This window comes from Bombus huntii, chromosome 1 (assembly GCF_024542735.1).
Source record: "Bombus huntii isolate Logan2020A chromosome 1, iyBomHunt1.1, whole genome shotgun sequence".
In the NCBI taxonomy this organism is placed as follows: domain Eukaryota; kingdom Metazoa; phylum Arthropoda; class Insecta; order Hymenoptera; family Apidae; genus Bombus; species Bombus huntii.
In genome coordinates this window covers 2,591,708-2,612,801 of record NC_066238.1, presented here as the reverse complement: position 1 = coordinate 2,612,801, position 21,094 = coordinate 2,591,708, and the positions used below count along the sequence as shown (strand labels likewise).

Sequence of the window (21,094 nt, the reverse complement as noted above, 5' to 3'; positions counted from 1 at the left end):
CATGTTGGTAGATTTTTTTTTAATCAGTCAGAAGATTTCCTAATTGAAAATGAAATTTCTAGTTCACACGAGGGCAAAGCAAATTCAAACTCAATACGAAATCAAAATGATACGATAAACGTATGTGTATAATATAAATAATCATAATCTGTCATTGTTTTAAAAGCAGGGAATTCTTGGATATGTGAAATGGAAAATATTAAGACAAGTGGAACGACGAATTAATTAATTTTTCTTAGTTAACGTAGATTAATGGAATTTTCTTTATATAAAATTTAGAAATGAAAGATAGACGACGGTAAAAATAAAGAGAAATGAAGAAATAGCCCTATTCTTCTCATTATTAATTTCTGTATGTGGATATTATTCGACTATGTGCGTGTAAAAGACAGAATTTGGGATACGATAAAATAAAAATAGTAATGCAAAGGCGTGAATCTTTTTGACAAAAGGAATTAATCGTATTGGATCTTTTTTTTTTCACAGTGCTACAAAGTAGAAGAACACGAAAAGATTATTCAAGACCAACCAGGCGAGATTCGTCAAGAGAAAACCGTAGTGGTTTCCCAAGACGAGGAAGGAATCAAACGAGACGTCAAATCTGCACAAATGTCGAAGCCAAGCAGAAAATGTACAGCTCCGAGATTCGTTTCGCCAATCACGGGGATGATCGTGGATCAGGGTACTGATATTATCCTCGAAGGAATCATCGATGGTAAGATAAATATTATCTCTCAAGATATTAATTTACAGAATATTATTATTCTGTGTTTGAAGTACAATAAAATATTTATCGATTGATTTTGCCAAGCAGAATGCTTCTCTTTCATCGTAACGTGTAGTTATTAGTGTGTCTTTAACGAAACTGATTAAAATTTGCGATCATAAAATGATATATCATAGGAATGAAGTGCAACAAAACGTCTGACACTTTACTTTGGCACGCAGAATATTTTCTTCTCGTCGAAACTTGAGATTATTACGCTTCTTAATATATTTTATATTATGTAGAAAATCTGATTGTTCTCCTGCCAAAATTGTATTTCACAGCACCGTCTAGCGATAAATTAATTTTATTTCATCGTTCGTTTACCTTTTGTAATTGCTTCGTAAATCTTGTACAGGGTTCCCCCAGCCATTTATCAGCTGGTCGAAGAATGGACAGGAATTGAAAACGAAGGACGGAATGACGATCACGTACGCGCATAATCACGTTCGTTTGGAACTGAAGAACGTAAATGTTAAGGACGCGGGACGATACACTTGCACGGCGAGCAACGAAGTCGGTTCTGCTAGTAGCACTGCCGATCTTGTTGTGAAAAGTACGTGATAATTGAGAGAAATCTTATTTATCGATTAAAAAAAATTCTATGTATCAACGCCTTTCTTTTTATTAATTTCGAAAATTAAAACAGAGAATTTGGAATAACAGCAAGTTTCCTACGATTGAATGGTTTGATACAAATTTCGCGGTTAATCTTTGAGAATTGAGAGAAATCTTATTTATTAATTAAAAAGAATTCTATGTATCAACATCTTTCTTTTTATTAATTTCGAAAATTAAAACAGAGAATTTGGAATAACAGCAAGTTTCCTACGATTGAGTGGCCTGATACAAATTTTGCGGTTAATCTCTAATTCCTAATTTCTATTTCTTTCAATTTAATTTCATTCTTAGAGCCTATTTTTAATAAAATTTCACACGGCTCCAATGAATTTCAGAAACAATATTCCCACCGGTGTTTGGCAGAAGATTGCAAGCTCAGGTTGTGAAACGCGGAGACCGTGTGAATATGGAAGTAGAAATCACGGGAACACCAGAACCTACAGTTACTTGGTTCAAGGACGATGTTTCTATCAAAGAACGTCCACCGCAATTGAGGATCAAGCAGCAAGGAAATTGTTACATGCTACTCATCGATAAAGGTACAGGGTGTTGAACATTCACTTAATTAATAAACAATTTATAAAAGTATTATTTTCAAGTTGCTCTTCATGACATTCATTGTAAGTATAATAAAATGTATTTCAGCTGAAAAAGAGCACGCTGGAAAATACATGGTTCGAGCAACAAATGCCGGTGGAGAAGCTCAAAGTATAGCCGATTTTGCTGTGTTCGAGCCAACACCAGACACCATGGTAGAGGTCCATAAAACTGTCATCTATGAGAACGTGCAAGACAAGAAAGTTATACAGGTAATTATTTCTTTCTACGATCATTAATCACATAGATCAACTTTAACAATAACAACATTAATTTCGATATTTTAATTTCGATTTCTTTTAACATAAGATCAAACTTATATCATAAAATAATTCATTAAAATCTTCTAATAAAAAATGTTTGGATCAAAGTTATCCTAACATTGAAATTTTCCACTAAAACATTTGCAAATTAGGCTTTCATACTTTATCGGTTAAACGCCCAAACCAATTTTGTACATCGTCCAATATATTTAGGATCGACTTCGATATATTAAAGATGCAAACTAACAAAATCCAGTATAACAACATCCACAAGACTTACAATAATAAATTAAAAAATTCTTCAAAGAAAACAAAGCATAAAGTCGTATATTCGTATTTAGTCCGACGAAAAGAAGAGCGAGGTTCCCTCTAGCAAACAATCGACAAGCGAACAAGTGACAACGACGAAAATTCAACCAATTCCACCATTAAAGACAACTCCCATAGTATCATCGGCGTCAATGGCCGAGACGACCAGAACGGTAGAAAAGATCGAGGAACCAGGATCCAGTATGAGTCGTTCAGAAATGTTTTCATCCACTGTCGAATCTCATCAAAGTCAATCGAAATCCGAACAAAAGTTCCACATGAAGCTAGAGCACAAGACACCAAGCGTCTCGGTAGAACCGAAGAAGGAAGAGAAAACGGTAATAAAAGAAGTAATTCGCGAAGAAGTAGACAAGAAGGGCTTCGAGCCAAAAACTACAGTGGTCGAGGAGAAAACGAAAATCGAAAACGAGAACATCGAAACTTCGACGATAGCCAAGAAAGACGCGTTGAGTTTCTTCGAGTCCATGACGAAGGAAACAGAGGCAACTCCGAAAGGTCCGAAAGAGATGATAAAATTAGTCGACGACGCTGATGGTCACGAAGTCAAGGTTGGAAAATTAACAAAAAATTACGAAAGATCTACTACTTTCCAAGAAGTGAAGAAACCAGAACCAAAGCCTGCGGAACTGCAAACTACGAAGAAAGCGGTCCACGAGATATTCACTAAATTAGAACAGGGTAGTACAGCTTCTCGTGGAGTGGACAACAAGCTGTTCGACTTCCCATACGAACCCTATAAACCACCGGTAGAGACCAAGAAGTCAGTCGTGGAAGAAACAATGTCCTCGGGATCTTCTCTTCAAGGATCTGTAACTATGTCAAAGATGGAAAGCAAAATGGAAACTAAAATGGAGAGCAAGTCAGAAAGCTCTGAAATATTGATGGAGGGTTTTAAATTGGTACCAGAGCCTCCTCCAGAGATTGGTTACATGCCGAAGCCCGAAGAATTAAAAAAAAAACGCCCTGATGTGTCCATCAAGGCTAAACAGCTGCAAGAATCCTTCGACAAAACCCTGTCTCCTGTAGATGCGCCTATCGGCGGTGTGAAGATTTTCCCTACACCTTCTCCAAAGATTAGCGAAGCTCCGAAAGTGGCGCCAACCTTTTCTATGCCACCTCCGCCGTTTGAGCTCGAGAAGAAAGAGGTAATCGAGGAACCGTGCGTCAGAAAGGAAATTCACGAGAAAAAGGATTACGTGTCTTCGTTCAGAGCAACGTCTCCAACTAGGCCTTGGTCATCGTCGTCTGATGTGGAAACTAGGTCACACGTGTCTACGGATTTGTCAGAATACAGGTGTCAGTCAGCTGCATCGAGTCACCAGGAGATTCTTAGGTCCACTTCGCCTAAACCTTCGGCCGATGGATTGGCTATGGAGAAATCTTGGGCGAAGAAGTATGCTGATTCTACGAGAAAGTCTTGGCCCCCTCAGGAAGAGGCGAAGTTTAAACAGGAGTGGCAGACTCCTAGCGAGGATTTCAAGAGTACGCAAAGAGAGGTTAAGAGGGAAGTGGAAGAGATTGACGGTGGAATTAGAAAGACTAGTATGGAGTCGTCCAGCACTACAGAGAGGCGTTCGTGGAGCTCGAAACAGGAATCGATGGAGAAGATGTCGAAAAGAGCTCCGTCTCCACCTAAAATTCAACCAATCATTTATAACGCTGAAACCATCAAAGTGGATCATGTGGTGAATAAAATGGAAGAGAAGTCATCGTACGAAAAATACAGTAGTGAATTCGATACGAAGAAGTCAGAGAAATCGGAGAAGATGGAAGAGACATATTCAAAGAAATGGACAGGATCTGACGATCTGAAGGCTCCAAGTCTCGTCAGAAGTGTCGGACCGCCGAAAATACCAGTGGCCCAACCGTATCAGTTGACACCAACTCCTCCAGCTACGGATCAGATTATTCTGGAACCGGGTCCTCCTCCGGAAATCGGATATATTCCGGCACCAACGGTCAAAGAGAAAAAGATCGAGAAGATAGAGAAGTCCTTGGAGGTGTCGTTGGAGCATCAGCCAGCTAAAATTCCACCTGGAGGAATCAGAACCTTCCCTCCAGCTCCAAAAAAGGAGGAGCCACCTGCGTTGCCCCCTAAAGACGTTAGAATGACTCCTCCTCCTATCCCGGCCAAGACGCAAACACCTGTAGAGATCCTAGAACCGTTTCCATTTAAACCTTCTCCTCCATCTACGATAAAGACGCCAAAAGTGCCACCTCCGCCGACTCCAACAAAATTTATCAAAAGCAGCTTTACTCAAGAAAGTGACTACGAATCGGACATGGATAGTTTGATGAAAGCAAAGTGGAGGCCATACGAGAGCGACAGCGAAGAGCCACGTTATCGAAGAGTTCAGCCACCAGTGCCTAAGCAGCCGATTAGGCCAAGGTCGACCGAGCCTGAGCCACTTCCTCCATCTAAATTCGAGGTTCCCCCTGCAACTGTGGGTCCACCTAGACCCGTGATCACCAAAGAACAGCAAGAGAAAGTTTGTAAGAAGACTACGACCTTTAAAAAACAAGAGAAAGAGATGAAACAGCAACAACAGAAATATCAAGTGGTTCAGCCTCCACCGCAGATCGAATTGAAGCCTGGCTCTCCTCCTATCTATGTTCAACCAGCCGTGAAGAGTCCAACGCCGAAAAGTCCACCTGGTAAGAAGCCGGAATCTCCGAAATTCAAAGTGAAGACGTTCCAACAGGAAAGTGGATACATGGCAGATACCGACGAGCCGTTCCAGCAGAGAAGTTCGATTCAATCGATGCAGAAAAGCTTCGGAAAGCACGAATCTTCGTCGTCCATGACCTCTCACACGGAGTCGCGCACTTCGTATCAGGAAAGTCGATCGGAATATTTCGAGAGCAAAAGTTACGATAGCCGACAGCAGCAACAGAAAAAGGAATCGTTCGTGTCACCTGCTCCTTCGAAGCAGCCGACAACTCAGCCAGCCAGCGTTCAACAACGTAGCTCGTTCGTTGAAAAGAGCTACGCGTCCTCCGCGTCCCCGTCGAGATTCAGTTCTACGAAGGTTCGAGAAGTGTGCTTTCAGTAGCTTGATGTGTATAGAGAGCAGGATGAACAGCGTGGAATTGCTTGGATCGAAGAAATTTTTCTTTGTTTAATCGAATGAATCGATCATGTCTTTTTAACAAATGTCTTCTCTTAGCTTTTGTGTTGAGATAACAATTGTGTGTTAATTGCGATGCGTTTTTAACCAGTTTGTTATAGGTTTATACTTATCGTCTGAGAGTTGAACATACAGTTTGTTGCTTTGTAGTCCTCAATTGGTAAATATCTTGGTAGATTGTTACATTTGATTATTATTAAACCAAAAAATATATTAGAGCGAAATGTTAAAAGATTTGTTAAATCAGATTATAAAATCAGATTAAAAATATATGAAATATAAAACTCTGAGTGAAATTGCGACGTGAAAAGCTGCTAATAAGTTTTTCAATCCTAAAGTAACTTTAAACACGTTTTCTATATTTTATATAACATCAGAGTGAATCTTCCAAGTTTCGAATGCCTTCGAATTAATTTTTGTTGTACAAAATGGTGCCAAATATTTGGTGTTCCATATAACAGAGTTAGTACGCCTAAAATCATTCAATTGTGATACAAGTACGTACCACGTGTCATATATTGGAGCATACATCAAATAAGATAGCACACAAAGATGAAAATTAAGGAATAATGGATAAGATGCAATATGTTACTTATTGAGGACTAATTGTATGTTTTTGTCGTTCTTGTCAGCATTAGCTAAGTATTGTCTTTCTTTCTTTTTTTTTTTTTTTTTTTTTGCGTGTTTGATATAATCGTACGAAAACGACTGTAATTTTTTCCAGGAAACAATTTACACCACGGATCAGTCGCAGAAGAAGCTGGAAACAGCAAAGAAGATCCTGCCACCCTCTCCGAGTCCTTCGAAATTCGTGAAGAGCGAATTTCGCGAAAGCGACTACGAGAGCGACTACGATGGCAGAATACCACCCCTATGGAAACCGCGGGGTTACGAAAGCGACGACCAGACTTTCAGACCCGTAAAACCAAGTCTCGCTGGTCCAGGTATCTATAAATTCTAATGTAAACGACAACTTCCTATTATGGTATTATTCAAAGCTCGTTACACGAGCCTATTAGAAATTGTACATAGTATTATCGTTAATAGTTTCTTCTGATGAATACAATATAAAGCTGCGTCTACATCATAGAGGGTAGTTTGATGACATAACTCGATTATCTTAAATTTTAATTAATAATGACCTATTCAATATATATATGTCGGGTTTGTCGGGTTGGCGGTAGTTTTAGGGGCGAGTTGCGTATCTTCATTAAGACAAGCCATCGTAGTTGTTCAATGAGGTTTATATTTACAATTATGTGTACAAGTGTTGATTTAACAAGGTTTAACAATTTAACGTGTTTATTAGTCACTCTTAAGGGAGTATTCTAGTCTAGAAATTTGAAAAAATCGAAATCTTTTTTTCATATTTCCAAAGTTTAGACATTCAAGAATATGCCCTTAAAAGGATTTTTCAAAATTTCAATTATTTTATGAGTTACAGCCATTTTTGTGACGCAGCATCTGCTCCGGTCCGACCGGGACCAATGTGCAATAAACGGTAGACGCTACCCGAGTACCTACGTCTCAAAACTTTAAACGCGTTTTTCTCGAAAGTACTTTTTTCAAGTTGGCGTGCACGATATCTCAAGTTCTAATGAACCGATTTATTTTAAATTTGATCTGAATATTCCTTATATACTCCTCTATCGTCCGGACCATGCTCAGCTCAAAATCTTTAATATTACTATTTTTTAAACGTTCGGAATTGTCAAAAAAAAAAAAAAACGTGCGGAATAAGAAATTTTTTTTCAAACGGCCGTCACTTTGTGAAAAAATGTTATATTGACTTTTCCAAGATTCAGACGATAGCGGCATCCATACTAATTAAGAATCCGTTCGCATTTTTTGTTTCGGATGACCAGAAGAGTTGATATCATGCACGCCACGACACCCCATTTTTTTGGCAGCACCCACTTTGCCGGCTCATAGCTTTTTAAATATTGAGTTTTTTTCAGTGAATTTTTTACGTAATCTCGAAATATCAATAAACAAATGCTAAAAAGAAGGATAGCAAAAATATTTTTTGTTTCGCTTGTACAGAGCTTCAAAAATCGCCCGAAATTCATGCTTCTAGATCAGAATACCCCCTTACAGTAAAGACAATGTTCTTGGGCTCAAACGAATCCACCGTCAACGGGATAACTCTTTGTACAATTGAATATCTTTTGAATCTCAAAATGACCTTAGTTGTGACGCACGGTATCTTTCTGACTGATCGACCAGACGTTGTGTGTAAACTCTCCAAGGTGATCATAAGAAAAGAAGACTGAAACAACCACACTTGTCAATTGCGTATTGATCGGGGTTATCAACAAAGTTCCAGGCGTCGTTACTAGACAGACCCGCGTAGAGTCGTCACAGCTCCTGCCCCGGAGCTTGTTTGTTAATACAGCGTGTGTCCCTCGATATTGGTACTTCTACTGTTAAGTAAAAACGTTCATCCCGTGACCGTGGCTACGTTCGGCGACCAGTCGTGTCACCTCGAGCCCAAGCTCACTGTCACAAATCTCGGGCAAACGTAATCAAATCGTATCACAACTTTTACTTCTAAGTTCTATTATTTAAGTACAGCTATAATGAATAGTTTAGACCAAAGTATTGGGAATCTTCCCAAAATTCCAAGAGAAAGGTCCGTTGTCCCTACATCTCCGACATATATATTTAATATGACTTTAATATGAGATTCCATTAGTGCAAAGATCAAAGTCGTTTCTTGTATCTCATAATATCATTCAAAGGATCGTCGTCCCGTTTTTTCAATTCATTTTTTCCGAGTTCTTAAGGTCATATTTTCAGTTTGTCAAAGATAAATCTAATCCGTAATTTCCCTTTCGTTATGTTCGTCTAATTCGTCTGTACATTTAACAAATGAGAGACATAAAAAATTATAAAGCATCGATGACGATGGTCTTTGGAAAACTTGAAACAAAGGGAACTAATAAAAGGTGTACTACGATAATTGTTTCTTGAAATGATAGCGAAAGATACAGTTTGGTAACAGGATCTAAACGTACCAAAAACTTGCAGAAGGATTTATTTTATTATGATACTGTTTTATTATATCACGTAGATGCAGCTTGATATACATTGTATTGTCACATTGTAGAAATATTGGTTAAGGGAAATGTCATTGTGAAAATAAGAATTGCTTTCCAACAGCGCCAGTAGAACAAAATCGACTGGCCGGTGTCGATGGGTCTCTCACTCTTTTACGACTTTTTTCCAGCTTACAACAAGTAGTCCTCCTGGCAAGCTTTCTTCCCTTCTCGTTGTTTACCTCGCAAGATAAGTTCTCCTCTCTTCCTGCTTCGCTTGCTTCTCTCTTTTCTTCTCGGCCACTCGAAGTACGTACTTGTGTTTACCCGCTTTTTCTCCGAATCTTTCTCCATCTATCTTCGTGGCTAACCAACTTCATCTTCTTCTACTTCGTCTCCATCGCCTTTGTTCTATTCTTCGTTGTTTCTTCACGCTGGTTTCACCCTCGTTTCAAAACACTGAAACTTCGTTTCACTGCACGTGTCTTCGCTTTCGCGATTTCACACAATCGTTCATTCAAAAACAAACCAAAAAAAAAAAAAAAGAAAACAAAAGAATCAATCAACATCGGATAAAGCCATCGAATAGAGGAAGCTCGATGATCCATCGAGAACTCGTTTAAACGAACGAGAACGATTCAACGACGCGTGAAACCGACGTCGTCACGACGCGCGACCCTTCTGTCCGCTTTCTTCACCACGTCGACGTCTCTCGATCGAGGTCACCCGGGAACTATTTTCTACCGATAGGCAAACCCAGGGAGCCTCGAACGCCGCTGATCGAGGAGATCTCGAAGAAGGAGCTCGAGAGAAAGGAGGAGAGAATCGCAACAACCACTCCGACCAAGCAGAAGACGGTTCTCCTTCCTGGTTCTCCGCCAGAAATCGCCTATGCACCGCCTCAACCAACTTACTACGAAGCTCGATCTGGTATGCCTTTCCACAACGCGATCGGCACGGAAACCAAGAAAACAGTCAGAATGGACGAATCCACTGAAAACAGCAGAAGAATCGTTACGGTGGAGCAGACTAGTCGAGTGATCAAATTTGGCGACCAGAAACCATCGGCTGACTTCAGAAGCTTCGACACGACGTCCGATCAACGATACAAGTCGACGTTTAAAGTACCGATTCCAAAGAAGTTTGTTCAAGGTCAATTTAGAGAATCAGATTACGAGAGCGATATCGATACGAGGATCAAACCTAAATGGGCTCCAGCGGACAGTGACACGGAGGAACCACGGTATAGGAAGGTTCAACCGCCTATGATGAAGGCGCCAAGGTCATCGAGTGCTCCGGTTAGACACGAACACGTGGTTTCGCCGTTGGAGTTTGACACTGGGCCACCCGTGATCAAGAGACAAACGTCGATGACCCAGCTAAGGGACGATAGTGGAACGAGGAGGATCGACTCACAGATGAAAATTCAGAAGGAAGTTAGCTCCAGGCAGGAGGATGTGCTGAAGCCTGGATCACCACCTGAGTTTGGTTTTATCTCGAGGAGCGACATGAAGAAGGCAGCCAATCGTAAGAATCACGTTGATGTCTCTGTTCTTGCGTATGCTTGCCGGCAGGGGGTTGCTTTGGGTGTTTAACGTTTGGCAGGGGTTCGTTTTGGGAATAGGTGAAGATTCATGGAAATGTTATATGTGGCCTATATCGTTGGGAGGACTAAGGAAGTAGATAAAACATTTTCTAAGAGGATTTATGCTTGATGAAAATTCATAGAATAATGTTAATCGTTATGGATGTATCTGACGAGTTACTATGATTTAATCAGAGCACGTGTCTAGTATATGTATTGTAGTATATGTATATTTATATGTATATATATCTGTATTGTGGTATTTATCAAGTTTGGGGATTCTTGTCGCTAATAACCTTGCAGTTGACGCGACATTAAGGTGTTGTAACATTCAGAAAGGGAATGACAATTTAGCAAACATCATTTATTAAGTAGGGATGCAGCGAAGCAAATTCTATTAACCCTCAATTTGGATTTTTGGATTATTGGTATCGACGATAGTTTAGATCGAAAAGAGAAGCTGCTCGTATACTTTTGGTGTATTGTTTTGTGCTTTATATCTTACGCGATAAAAGCTATCAACCTGTTAAGTTTATTGGAGAAATATTTTCTATGTTTCGTTCATTCATAGCTCGAAATATTGAAATAGTTTAGATATACGAAATTATTTATTTTGCAAAAAGAGTCTATTTTGTAAGATTTACTGCGAAATTAAATAGGAAAGCTAGAGATCGTACGAAAGCTAGAATACAAATGAGGATTAAGTAGGATAAATTAATCCAAGCAAAATTATCGTGTTTACCTATAATCCGACGATACCAATTGAAGATTAATCACCTTTCTCTATTTATTCGAGAATCGCGACTATTCAAATTCTTATCTTCGCCATCTTTTCATTCTGATAAATAATTCGCGGTTATCATCTTCTCTACACTCTAACTGTCTATCTTCCTCTGCGCGCTTGCTGAAAGTAAAGCAAAGTAAAGAAATATTTCGCTGGCGAGCTGTGTTGTCCCGTAACACAAAAAAATCTGAAACATCCGCAGACGTCGCGTCGCGTCACATGAGCGACATGACCAGCAGCTTCAAATCGAAAACCGAGAAATTCGTCAGCGACATCCAGTCGGATCTGAAGCAGGGCAAGCCGATCCTCAAGCATCCGATCGATAGCCGAGCCAGCGATGGCGACGAGCCCAGAACTTACAGAGAGGAATCACGACACTCGGAACATGGTAATTTAGACTCTATAGTAATTCAATTATACGATGTAGTATAAATAGTAGATGCACATTTTATGGCTAATTTCATTGAAAATAGTATCTTTTGTCATTGAAATACATGTTAATCGTTATATTTTATACTTTGAAGCTAAACAAGCGTTTGCTTAAAAATTATTAGAACTTCAGATTTTATTGCAGTTTAATTCTATGACATAATTATATTTTATCATTGACATGCGTGTATGGTTAATTGCTATATTGTATACTTTGAAGCCAAACAAGCGTTTGCTTAGAAATTATTAGAACTTCAGATTTTATTGCAGTTTAATTCTATGACATAATATACAGTTTATATTGCATTGCATTGAAGATAGGATCTTCTACTATTGAAATATATAAACAATTAAGTACTGTATCTCATATTTAAAAATCACATAACCATTTGCTTAAAAACTATTACAAGTTTCGACCTAATACAGTTATATAGTATATATATAACTGTACATTTGTATAGTATAGTTATATAGTATAGTTCATAACCCCATTCCATTACGAATGCAAAGTCGAGAAATATTCTGCTGTCACGAGACAGTTACTTGATTGCACAGAAAGTTCAAAAACATCGTTTCTATTCAGAGATATAATTTTATAACCTCCGAAACAGTTAGAAAAATCAACTATCATAGTATCGTAGTAAAGAAATCCCAGCGAATACTCGTCTGTCTCAAAGAAAAGACCTTCGAGAGGCAGAAAAATTATTGCAAAGCAGCTTCTATTTAACTTGATCGAACATCGATAATACCGCCACTTATAAAAATATCCAAACAAAACCATCGCAAAGAAATATCTTCAACCAACAAAAATCGCAAAAAAACACAGGAACGAAGCAAATCGACCCAGACACCGGGCTGATATACTTCAAGTACGACTTTGGCTACGAGTTCGGAATCGTGCTTCCTGGGGAAGGCAAAAGAACAGTCAGCAGTACTAACAGAACGATCCAAGGCCAACGACGAGCCAGCGACATCGAGGTACCCATCGTTCACGAGTTCACTACGAGGAAAGAGAACGGTTTCGCGAAGAGAAGCAGTTCTACGGCGTCTTCGACGCGACAGAGCAAACCAGCTGGCAAATTTGGCACGTCGAAGACGGTGAAATGGGAGCCAACGTCGGAGAGCGAGTTCTCGGAGGCGGAGGACATCAGAAACGCGAGAAAGAGGCATCAAGAGGGAGGAAGCACGATGGCGCCACCTAGTCTCGTTATACCTTGTTCGCCATCGCCATCCAGATGGGATCACACGACGCCCAGTCCGATTTCCCTGAGCCCAAGCTTACCAAGTCTCTCCCCCAGATACAGTAGCGCTACAGGACCACCCAGCAATGTCGACTCAGCAGGTATTCGCCTGCTTCTGCGACGATTGTATCGATAACGAGCTATTATCATCGCATTTGTTTAGCATCCGCAGTCCCTCAGCTTTGGATACTTTTGTTTCTTGGTCGTTTGTGTACCTGCAATTTTTTACATTGCCTCCGCACGTATTTGTATTTTCGGGTTTGCCGTATTTTGCACTTGACGTGGTTTGGCACAGAGTGTAGTTTATGACGCTTGGCGTAAGTTTCAGAAGAACACCAATTCGAGAGCTTCGTGCCCGATGGAATTTATTTGGCGCAAATACGATTTACGTTGTTGACTTTTGGCAGAATAGCGACACAGTTGTAAGAAAGTCAGTTTTATATGGATAAAGAAATTTCTCGTAAATTACAATGAAATTATTCGTAACTAAATAACGAATGTTGGGAACGAAGTAGGTTTCAGTATATTTTAAGCGCAAAGAAACATTGTTAAATGTTATTAATACAATAAATTTCCGTAAAATCTGTGGCTCACATATAGCTCAACATTTACATTATTTCATTATCCATCTGTGTCGTTATTCTTCGATTTGCATTTGCTGGAAAAAAGAGAGAGTCGAACATTTATGCATTCACCCTCATTTGGTATGTTAATGGAGCGTAACGTTTTTTCGAATTGCTTCAATCCAATATTGTTTTCATGTTTGCTCCATGCTGTTTCCTCGTTTCTGAAAAATTCGAAGTTTATTCAATCTTCTTGTTCATTGTGTTCTCTCGCTTTAAACAAATTTTATGTTTGTTTGATATGCTTTCCTATCATTTTCTGCTGTATACGCGTACCTTCTCCAATTTGATTTCTTCCGCAGCTTCTTGCATTCCCATTGCAAATATACGTACGAAAAATTTCTGCCTCTTCTTTCTTTCAATCCGCTTCCATTTGATACACAATTTTTGGCTTCTACCATCGCTTAAATTGAAAAATATCATCAATATACTTTTTCTACCATACCAAGCTATAGATTAAATGTGTTTAAATTACTCTAATTAAATCTGGCTGATTATTCTAGGATCACCATGGCCAACTACTAATGGGGTGGCCTCGAGCAAAGAAGTGATTCAGCCTTATCTAGAAATACTACCGAAAAAGGCACCTCTATTCATCACGGTAACTTAAACAAGACACTCTATACGAACAAACGTTTAAACAAACCGTTTTCTTATTGTTCGAGAGCCGATCGATTTATGTGATGAAAATTTTAGCCATTGAGAGATATCGCGGTGGTGAGCGGACAAACAGCGAGATTCGAGTGCATCGTTCAGGCTGAACCACAACCGAACATCCTCTGGTCTAAGGATGGCAGGATCGTCGAGAATTCATCGTGTTACGAGATTCATTATCGTAATGGCGTTTGCCGTTTGACCATAGTGCGAGCTTTTCCTGGTATGCAATTAATATCATAATTAAAATTACGTTTTTATGTTGCGTTACAGTAAAATCGTGTGTAATAGCCCTGTGAAACTGTAACAGTAGTAAAAAGCGAAGTTTTCTAGAATTTTTTCTTATTGGACGTTTAGTTTTGCCTTTGTAATTAAACAAATTCTTCCCTTATATTGGACTTTTAATTTCGTTGATAATTGATTAATACAATAAATAAAATTCGAATGGGAAAATATTGTGAAACGTTGATTATGTTACGAGATATTAATAATAGGATGATTTACATATATTTTAGAAAATTGCATATCAATTCTTCTAATAAAAGAAATCTCTTCTTTTCTTTTCAGAGGACGCTGGCACTTACGCGTGCACTGCAACGAATAGCTTAGGTTCGACAGTAACTTCCGCCACCTTGCAGGTGCCAGGTAACAGACGATCAGTATACGCGCCTATTTAATTATGGTCGAGAAGGGATTAAGCAAAAATAAATTAAAAAAAAAAGCGCAACGTAATCTAATACAAAGGTGGTGGAACATTGAGCCTCTAGCTTCAGCCAAACTTCATGATTCGCGGTCGTTTCGCTTAATCGATCCTTTACCATCTCTAAAGAACATGGAACAAACGAATCAACGAATATTTTTCTATCGATAAAATCAAACAAATTTCAATCACGATGAAATTATTCAAAATCGCCATGATACGAAAAATATAATGCCCGTGATAAGATAAATAAAATTATTTATAAATGAAAAGCTATTAATAAACGGGCATGAAGAGAATTATAAATTAGTATTTAGAGCAAGAATATTCTGCCCTTCGAAGGGTGCGAGTCATTTTTCTTTTTTCTTTTGCATTTTGTACGTACGTAAAAACAAAACGAACGATTTTACGACAGGGGCGAGGAGAACTAGTCAAAATACGAATAGTGAGAAGTTGAAGAAAAATTCGCGAACGCTGGTGGATACGCTTTTCACTCTTCCTTTTTATCTTTTGTTCTTTTATCAGCGCGTAGTGAGCTTCCTCGAATGCATTTTCTGTCGTTGTTGCCGTGGAACGATTTGAACACGCTTTAATAGTAAGTCGTTTCTCTCTGTCTATTCTATTCTATCTCCTTCTTTCTTCTCTACTACCCTAAGCATTTCCTTTATCCTCCCTCTTTCATTCTCGACAACTTTTGTCCTATCTTATTCTTTTTATTAAGCATGTAGCATACGTATTTATAAAGATTCTTCCGTTTTTTCTTCTTTTTCTTACCTTTTTTCTTTTTTTTTTTTTGAAACTTTTTCGCCTGCCCTGTCATAGATTAGAATCGCGGTAATTTAAAAGAAATTGCTACTTAATTAAAAAAAAAAAAAAACAAATTGAAATCGAGCAAACTAAACTTTGTACGAACACGATATTATTTAAAAAGCAGACGAAATTATAGATGTTGAAAGAGCGATGAAAAGTTAGTTTCCTAAATAATTGCAAATGGAATATTTACTTAACAATTGTTGAAATATCGTTTTAAGATTTTACATCAATTCAATTTCAAGTGTGAAACACCGTGATTCTCTACGAAACAGATACTAGTCAGTTTATCAAGCTACTACACTCAAGCGACAGAATTATTTATTAAACGAACGAGAACCGATAATATAGAAAAGGTTCCGATCATCGAGACGTAATTTTCTTTGAACTATAGTCCGAGATATAGCATTATTTAAAACGCTTTGTTGCTCAGAGTGTTTCGAAATACAGGAAACCGTAAAATAGATTCGCATAGATATATTGTTATCATACACTGTCATTCATCGCAGCAAACAATTTATTGGTATACTGTGTAAATAAACGTGTGCTTCCTCTGCAATACAAAAAAGAAAAAACTTGGGTATTATGGTGTCACGAATTATTTTCTCATTCCCTTGTTCCTCTCTTCCTCTTCTGTGTTTCTCTGTTTCTATGGCTGATTGTTCTTTATTGGCAAGGGTGCGATTTTGATACGGTGCTGGGACAGAGCATCGATGATGGTTATGACGCGAAATGGTAGGTGTTTCTGCTAATGTAATTGGGTATCAGCATGACATAGTTTTAAGCGGTGAAGCAATTAACACACGTTGGTTCGTTTCGAATTCATTTGATCTAGAATTTAATTCCATATAATTTACGATTATATTTAATATTTTGAACAATTTGTTCTAATAAAAAGATATTAGAAAAATGATGGATATTTGGGAGATAAAAATTATTGCTCAGAATGTAAAATCAGAATTGTATTTGACGCGTTGTAAAATTTGATTAAACACAAAATTGACACGATTGCTATTATTTAGAGATTAAAAATTATTATTCAAGATTTAATTTCATCTCAATTCAATTTATGCAACCGTAGCTTATATTTAATATTTTGGACAATTTGTTGTAATATCGTGACGAATAAAAAGATATTAGAAAAATGATGGATATTTGGGAAATAAAAATTATTGCTCAGAATGTAAAATCGGAATTGTATTTGATGCGTTGTAAAATTTGATTCAACAGAAAATTGACACGATCGCTGTTATTTAGAAATTAAAAATTATTATTGAAGATTTAATTTCATCCAATTTATGTAATCGGAAATAGAATTGAAAAAATTAGAGAAACTATTGATATTGGAAGATTTAAAATTATTGTTCAAGACATTGGACGAAGTAAATGTTTTGAAATTTTGGAAACATGCGTGGTTATAAATTATAGCAGAAATATTTGTATGGAAAGAAGAATCGTCTTACTATGTTATACCATGTTGTATTTATACCGTAGAATTGAGACGTTGTTATAAAATATAGCAACAGATTATACAGATTTGCACAGCTGTATTTATTTTTAGTCTTTCATGATTTTCTATACACTTCGCAGTCATTACATACTGTCAATCGTATAAAAATGTCACCTTGTATTCTTCTAATCGATTTACGTAAATCGAATTAACCTACTTTCGATAGAGAATAATTAAGTACACAAATAAAATAGTAACTTCCTGAATCGTTGTTCGAGAAAAACGTTAATTATATACGATAAGATAGTTGACATCATTCCGCTATTTTTATTAGAGAAATATTCCTGAAACCTTCAGCCAGTGATCGACGCTGACAAAAACTGCACGATCATAAATTTTGTCTGGTTACACAAAACGTATCGTAAATAGCAACAAATCAATCAGTCACGATATTGAAATCAATCAAAGAAAATTCATTCCAACGTATTGCCCAACCACGATGTACATATATCACTCAGCAGTCCTCTTAAATCTTCTGTCTTACCAATCCATAAGTACCGAAATATCCAATCATGAAACGATAATGGAAAATAAAATCTATATATCTATATAATTAAATAAAATCTGAAGTGGCAATAAAATTTCGCAAAACTCGCACAAAGATACTTTGTATCTACGAATAGTGGGAAATATTAAGTTGTTGGAAAAGTTTCTTTCGTTTCATAAGGCGATAATAGACGAACGACAATTTCTGTTTTATATTATTTCATTGAATTAGGTATGATCCATTTCGTTCTATTTCTTATTATTATTACGTTCGTGCATAATTCAATAAACATTGTGCGTCTATTATTTCCTTATAAAACGAAAGAAACTTCTCGGACAACCTGATACTTTCGGATCAAATAAATTCGAGCGTCATTTCGAAAAAGTAGCAATAAGAAAAATAATCAGCTTGCGATTACGTTAGCGGCACGTAAATTCCCGTTTCCGTGTTATTTTACTTGGTATACGTAGAAAATTCTTGTGAAAAGGGAAAGGGGCGGGGAATGTTCGAAAAAATAAAGCGTCGCGAATAAACGGGACGTTCAATGCCGCAATAACGTATCGAAAAGCATTGTTCCGCCTTGTTCTTGTTGCACGATTAGTCATACGTATTTCAGGCACCCACTTATTTTCGGAGAGTAAAAGAAATATGTAGAGCGCAGCGACGCTGTTAGCGAATGTTAGCATTCGGGGGTTACTAACACCAGCGCGGATGTTTGCACGCCGTGTACGCTTGTTAATTGAGCTTTTCTTTAATCACTCGCATCACGGCATCGTATATATTTGGCCCAGTGAAATGAAACCCTGGCGCGAATATTTTATGCGGCCTCGACGAAGCAACGAAAACGAGACGATTTTTAGGTAAATGGATATTTCAAAGCAGAACACGATGATTAGTTTATAATTAACAGCCAGAATAATTAGGTTGTTTGGGAGATCATTGTGTGTATTTTTGTCGAATATCTAAGAAAAAATGAAAGAATGATGACTGGTTTTGTAATTCATAGTCAGAATACTCAAGTTGCTTGGGAAAATTTGTTGTCCACTTTTATTGAGTATTAAACAAAAACGTTGGTTTGTAATTAACAATTTTAAATGTGTGAACTGTATTTTGAGTATCAAAAAAAAAAAAAAAAAAAGAAAAAGAGGAAGGATGATGATAATTGGTTTGTAATTTATAGTCGAGATAGTTTTGGGAATTTTTGGGAAAGAGAACTATTTTGGGAATTTTTTTTGTATCTTAAAGGTAGCTAGGTCCTTTGCAATTGATAATCAGAATATTTAAATCATCTTGAAATGGACTATATTTTCTTCAATTATTTATTTAATTATTATTTACGAAAATGGACATACACTTGGAAAGATAAAACAAATGATTTTCGTTCCTCGAAACAGAATTTTCTTCGAACCAGCGGCAACAGGTGAATTTCATTTTTGAACGGAATTTCTAATCTGGAACCGTTCTTCGGAGAATGTGTCTAATTTTAAAGTCAGCAGCGTTAGACATGTCCACGTATATTTATATGTAACATTGTCCGCAAATTTGGAAACACTATTCTACTGCTCTGCTTCGAATTTCGTAACGCATACATACGTAATGCGTATATAAAGCAGGATATTGTTACGTTAGAAAATGATGAAATTTACGAGTCTATCGCGAAACATTGCGTAATAATATTCGCTATCGAGTTCGTAAACTAAAGAAATAAAGAACCGATCGAAATCAGATATGTTCGAGGTATTAGTCGACGTATTTAAAAACATCGTTCTATCGAAACGTTATTAAAAAAAAAAAAAAAAGGAGAAATTAAGAGAAAAGAAAAATAATAGCAAACTGTAAGTCAATAAATCGCGTGAATTAAAATGAGACGAAACGATAAATATATTTCCGAGGGGAAAATTAATATTTTTGGAAGAAACGAATACGCGAACGTTCGTATGCAGGATGAACAGGCTGTTGGATGATGCGGTATGAAAATAGACGGTAAGGTAATCCCGGAATGCGATGGAAAATATGAGTCGACGATCCAAGAATAAACGAGAGAAAAACAAGCGGTTACGATTGTTAAAGATCTCGGTACTATTTCTCTTTTCTTTTTTTACAAAAAACGCGTCATAGCTGTTCGTTCGTTCGTGATATTAAATCGCCTGGTCGACGAATCATTGCGCAATCTTTGCCACTTCTAGTACGATTTACCAAGATTCTTCACGAGAAACGATATTTGACTTTGATGGGAGGCACCGATCGTTTGACTTAAAATCAAATACTCGCAAAATGGGCTATTAATTGATTTTTCATAAGAATTATTATTCTCGCTATCTACATGCATATTTGTTCGAATCTTTTTAACGAGGTTTTCCAAAATAATGACATTTTTTATTTAGTATCTGACTCCAGTATTATATCATATTACATTATACAAATATCGTAATTTTGCTATCAACTTTGCTCATCTCTTATCGTTGCAAAAAAACGATGTAAGTAGTTCTGTCCACTTGTATGGAACATTCCATATAATTAACTTGGATCTTCGGATTTCCATGTATCGATCATGTGCCGAGGCTTTAGACAACGCATAATCGCAAAGTTATTATTACATCGTCTTTCTAACAATATTTAGCAAAATCAGGTTCGTACAATTTATCAGGTTGTCCGGAAAGTCTCTTTCTTTTACAGACACGCTTTTTACAACGACGTATCTTTATACAAACGTGAAACCTAATCTGTCGAACGTTGTAATCTTTATCTTGATAGAACAAAATGGATCATACGTAATTCGATAAAATAATATAAACCGAAAAATATTGTGCATCTATTATTTCCTTATAAAACGAAAGAAACTTCTCAGACGACCTAATACCTTGTTCCAAAGCATCGTTTCAATCGACAAATGAATGATGCAACGAAACCGGAAGTCATTGTTCGAATTACCAAACAGTAGCAATCTTTCGTTTAATCATTTCGCACGGAATCCAACAAGACGTAATAAGACGAGATTGCAGGTCTCCGGAGGTTTGGCATGCAACAGTGGCCAAAAATAGTGCTGGTTCGACCAAATTTTAAGGAGAAGCTTGTTGATCGAGCGGAAGCATCGTCGCATTCTTTTCATTCCTTCGTTCGATCCGTAATTAGAAACAAATCAAGAGAATCCAGAGATAAACACGATAAAACCGATAAAAGTCGATAAGTTGCAATTCTTTTTGGAGATTGTTCATTTGCTTTATTTTTCTTTTTCTTTTACTAGAAAAAAAAAATACGTTACATTCCGTTGATGTAACGCTCGTTGGCACACTTCCTATCAACTAGGACATTGACATTTAAACAGCTTTGGAGAAGCATTTATCTCGCTCATTCTGTTATATGGTTATTGATCGCAGTCGCTGGTAAATTTAATGGGCCATTTGACACATTCCAGTCGTAGATTCTTTTTATAGTTGTCCTTTTGTATTGCCACCGACAGGTGACCTGGATTTTCATTGTATTTGGCAGATATTTATTGCTTTTCTTCTGGCTTGTGGTTGTTGTTTA

The 21,094-nt window shown here is 37.3% G+C and overlaps 1 protein-coding gene and 1 long non-coding RNA gene across 10 annotated transcripts in view; one reads left to right on the top strand and one right to left on the bottom strand.

Moving 5' to 3' along the window:
• Positions 1-16,152, top strand: part of LOC126871420 (titin) — an 81,542-nt gene extending 65,390 nt beyond the window's left edge. For 3 of the 9 annotated variants that reach the window (XM_050630214.1, XM_050630234.1, XM_050630245.1), the window contains 12 exons: positions 487-715; positions 1,125-1,322; positions 1,723-1,926; positions 2,033-2,196; positions 2,589-5,606; positions 6,430-6,649; positions 9,494-10,270; positions 11,315-11,500; positions 12,368-12,883; positions 13,909-14,006; positions 14,102-14,282; positions 14,627-16,152. In XM_050630214.1, coding sequence (XP_050486171.1) covers positions 487-715; positions 1,125-1,322; positions 1,723-1,926; positions 2,033-2,196; positions 2,589-5,606; positions 6,430-6,649; positions 9,494-10,270; positions 11,315-11,500; positions 12,368-12,883; positions 13,909-14,006; positions 14,102-14,282; positions 14,627-14,736 — 5,901 coding nt within the window. In that variant the 3' untranslated portion in view covers positions 14,737-16,152. Of the gene's footprint in view, positions 1-486; positions 716-1,124; positions 1,323-1,722; positions 1,927-2,032; positions 2,197-2,588; positions 5,607-6,429; positions 6,650-8,934; positions 9,302-9,493; positions 10,271-11,314; positions 11,501-12,367; positions 12,884-13,908; positions 14,007-14,101; positions 14,283-14,626 lie in introns of those variants that run through there. The other 6 variants (XM_050630281.1, XM_050630223.1, XM_050630255.1 and 3 more) reach the window with 6 other exon arrangements.
• LOC126872584 (uncharacterized) overlaps positions 13,283-21,094 on the bottom strand; it is a 32,277-nt gene continuing 24,465 nt past the window's right edge. The window contains exon 2 of the long non-coding RNA XR_007692067.1: positions 13,283-13,808. This is a non-coding gene — a long non-coding RNA (uncharacterized LOC126872584). The remainder of the gene's footprint in view (positions 13,809-21,094) is intronic.